Source organism: Diaphorina citri, unplaced genomic scaffold (genome assembly GCF_000475195.1).
Source record: "Diaphorina citri unplaced genomic scaffold, Diaci psyllid genome assembly version 1.1 scaffold23699, whole genome shotgun sequence".
NCBI lineage: Eukaryota > Metazoa > Arthropoda > Insecta > Hemiptera > Psyllidae > Diaphorina > Diaphorina citri.
Genome location: NW_007401042.1, coordinates 1 through 3,817, shown reverse-complemented (window position 1 = coordinate 3,817; position 3,817 = coordinate 1). Strand labels below are relative to the sequence as shown.

At 44.1% G+C, this 3,817-nt stretch overlaps 1 protein-coding gene across 1 annotated transcript; it reads left to right on the top strand.

Annotated features, from left to right (window-relative positions):
• Window positions 1-1,885: 1,885 nt before the first annotated feature.
• On the top strand, window positions 1,886-3,748 carry LOC103523456 (zinc transporter ZIP3; the record flags this gene model as incomplete). The annotated part of the gene is given in 2 exon segments (XM_008488497.3): window positions 1,886-2,346; window positions 2,659-3,748. Coding segments are annotated over 2 exon segments (1,068 nt in total). The 3' UTR covers window positions 3,421-3,748.
• Between the last annotated feature and the right edge of the window lie 69 nt (window positions 3,749-3,817).

The window sequence follows — 3,817 nt, the reverse complement described above, 5'->3', positions numbered from 1 at the left end:
TGTAGTACTACACTTTAACCCTATTCATTACCTTTCGACCAGGGCCGTATTCAGCAAACCCCCCCCCCCTGGCACTTTTATAATAATAATAATAATAGACATCTTGAGTGGAAGGTAACCCACCTAGGCCAGAGGTTAGACGTCGGAGGCGTTCTCTAACCACCTTAACAAACTTACACTCCATAATTATGAGTCAAAGCTGGCTCTTAAGCGTGCTCAAGCATATCAATGCAGGATTCAATTCCATGACTCGAGACTGATCGAAGCACGACCATTCTTGTTCATAACAGGCGAGGCGTAGCTCGACTGCACTTCGCTACCGGTGCAGGTGGCAGATGTGATTTCAGCCGGGTGAACTCTAGGAGGCCAGATCTGACTAATGTTCGTTCTCGAATAGTTGTTGACTGTTCCTTCAAGATGCCTGTTCCACCTCGCTTCTTGTCTTTGGTTTATCTGGACGATGAGACTACTTGTTACTTTCGACTGTCAGACGTCTGTGTAGGATGCGTGGGTCCCAACCGTACTATGTCTTCTCAGATAGCGATGACACGACACATTAAAACTCTGCTTTATGCCTCAACACGAGAGAAATCACCTAGACATTAACCCTAGTATGACAATATATGAGGCACAGGCATTCGCGGAGCGACGACAGCTCTACAACACTTCATGTTGACGGATGTTCTGGATTCTCAACAACCCCCAGAAAAGGACCCGGTCAAATACTGTTGCAATCGGAGCATAACAGTACAACCTCTGGTGTCCCATGTGGAGGATTCCGAGAAACCCCGGACGTTACTGGTGGTAAGCCTGAACTAGTTAGACTTGGCCACTGCTCGGCTGTAGAATGGCTGACTCTGAAACACATATACTATAGTGATCACCTTAGCATTAATAGCCGTTGTATCTGTAAGCGTTAGGTTGTGGTATGATTCAGCCCGGGTGAACTTTATTCCTGAACAGTGTCATGAGGTTAATCGTTCTACGGGACGAGTATCTTTGGAAGCCTGTCCTCCTTTCTCTTTTGCGTTTTTGGACGATAAGACTTCCGCTTGTGTACAGTACCTTTGTCAGACGGTCTTGGTAAGACGCGACTACCAACGAGCTAACTACTAGTCTAGACTATGACAATGTAAAAACTCTGGCGCCTCAATACCCAAATCGGTGAAATTCTCCTAGACATTCCTTTAGATCGCATAAATCATATGAGCACAAGCCACTTCTAGCGTCGTTATCTTCTCCTATCACTTGGTTGAACTTGTTATTCCTCTTTCAACCCTCCAATAAAGTCCTTACCTTATCGGAGATAAGAACCCTGGGTCTCTCCAATAAAAACGCGAGTTCTTGCGTGTTCCAACTAGTTTACCTTGGACCTGGCTTTGTAGATTTCTGATTGATAACTATTATTATTAGTTGGATCATTCCCATCAATATCTCGTTGATTTGTGCGTCGCTGTGTCTTATTATAGTTTTTTGAGATTTTTGCTACTTTTGTGATTTTAGTTGTGTAAGTTATCCTCAGAACGGTTTGTCGTAGAGCGATGAAAATCTGGGTATCATATCCCGTATGGTCCAAGGACGTGACGTGTGACACAATTTGGGTAAACATCGGACAGTCACTCATCCAGATATCAACCAAAAGTCAATGTTGCCCTTCGAACTTGCAAAAAAAAAAAAAAACAACTAGTTACCATATTTTCGATACTACTTGTATAATTATGATTCGATTCCTTATTCCACGGGGAGTTTTTTAAGATAGGAAATTTTCGACCGAAAATTGCCCGCCACAGGCGGTTTTGGACTTTTTTTTTCAAATACGTATTTCGCAAATGTAATAGAAAGTCGTGTGATGTTCACATCAGATTTTTTTTTCTTTTATTTACAGAAAACTCAGCCCATTCAAGAATCCACGGTATCCTATTTTTAGACATTAATAAGGCAGTCAATTCCTCGAAAGTCCATTTATCAGACAACCAGGCCATCGAAAGCCCTTTCAAGTCATCCGAGACCGTTTCCCTCATTTGATACCATCCCTCCACAATGTCCACTGTACTCAACCTGATAAACAACTCCGCCAGTAGTCGCGACCACTACAACACAGACTACAATGTGCAACCAGAACTACAACTCTCTTTCTACTTCGCCCACACATCCAACCTGGCCGTGGCCAAATTGAGTGCCATCACCGTACTTGGGCTGGGGTCCCTACTTTTGGGCCTCTGCCCTATCATCATTCGTCACAGGAAGAGGGGCAGCTCGTTTGTGTTCCAGAATGTCACGTCCGTTCTGATGTACTTTGGGGGAGGTGTCCTTTTGGCGACCACTTTCCTTCATCTTCTACCTGAGGTAAGATCACGTTTTTATTGGAGTATGATGAATAAAATTTAAAATGCGAGATACTTACTTTCCATGTCCGTAAGATAGGCATGGTGGTACCTATCTTACGCTGTTGGAAGGATTGGGGTTTAAAACCCCCTTGGACACCCAGAAAGATAATTGGACTCGATATTTTTATCTCGATTTATTTCCAAAATTATATAACTATGTAACGTATTCAAAACATCACTACTGACATCACTATGATTGATAATTTTTAGGAATTGATCATGATCATTGACGTCTTGAACTCTTCTAATTTAACTAATCTTCTGCTTTCAGGTAAAAGAACAAATTGAGGATCTGCAGAAAGAAAAGGGCCTCTTCTCCGAGAAGGAATTCCCGTTCGCCGAGTGCATCATGTGCGCCGGATTCTTCATGATGTTCACCATTGAGAGTATTGTCCACTCCCTCATGGACCATTCCGGACACGAAGTGAAGAATATCAACATCAAGACCAAGAACTACAAGACCTGCAATGATTCCGTGCAAGTGATTGAAAGTGACCACATCCATCATGATCACTCACACGACCATTCCCACCTCCTGAGGTCTGCGTCTCTCAGGAACTTCCTCATTGTAATGGCCCTCTCGGTACACGAAGTCTTCGAAGGTCTCGCCTTAGGGTTGGAACAGGTGACCACACAAGTGTGGTACTTGCTCCTCGCAGTGTCCTGCCACAAGTTTGTGATCGCCCTGTGTCTGGGCTTGCAAATCACGAACAACGTGGCTAGCGCGAGTAGCAAGCTGTTCATCCTGAACATAACTTACGTCGTTGTGTTCGCGTTATGTTCTCCTCTAGGGATTGCCTTGGGCATGGTGATTACAGTCATGACCAATGTGACAGCGAGTTCTACACTGCTAACACTACTGTCGGTGATACTCCAAGGGATTGCCACGGGCACTCTCATGTATATCGTATTCTTTGAGATTCTCAAACCCCATGGTACCCATGTGAGTCGCGCTCATACGTTTCTTAATCTGATCTTCCTCCTACTTGGTTTTGTGTTTATGGGTTACCTCCAGTTTGCCCTGGCATCCTAAGTTCCTAGTCCAGTATTTATGTGTAGCACGAGTTGGGGTATCATCATTCCTTGAGGATAACATTGTCCAGCCCCTTCTTCCCTCTTTTCCAAAGTTAAAGAGTGGTAGCGCTCCGCCCCGCCAAGTCAAGAAAGTTTGACAGCGCTACTAGAGATTTTAAATATGGGACAGTTTTGTCCCAAGTTACCTAGAAGGCCCCTAGAAACTTCATACCTTGAAATCATTCATTCAGTGTTGGAAAGATTGGGGGTTTAACACCCCTTGGACACCCAGGAACAATATCCGGGCTCCTTCCATGCCCGAAGGCAACATTCTCCCAAATTTGGACAGCATAGAAAAGAACCATCCATTAGGGAAATTGCGTTCTTGATGGTTCTTTTCTCCTTAATGCTGTCTA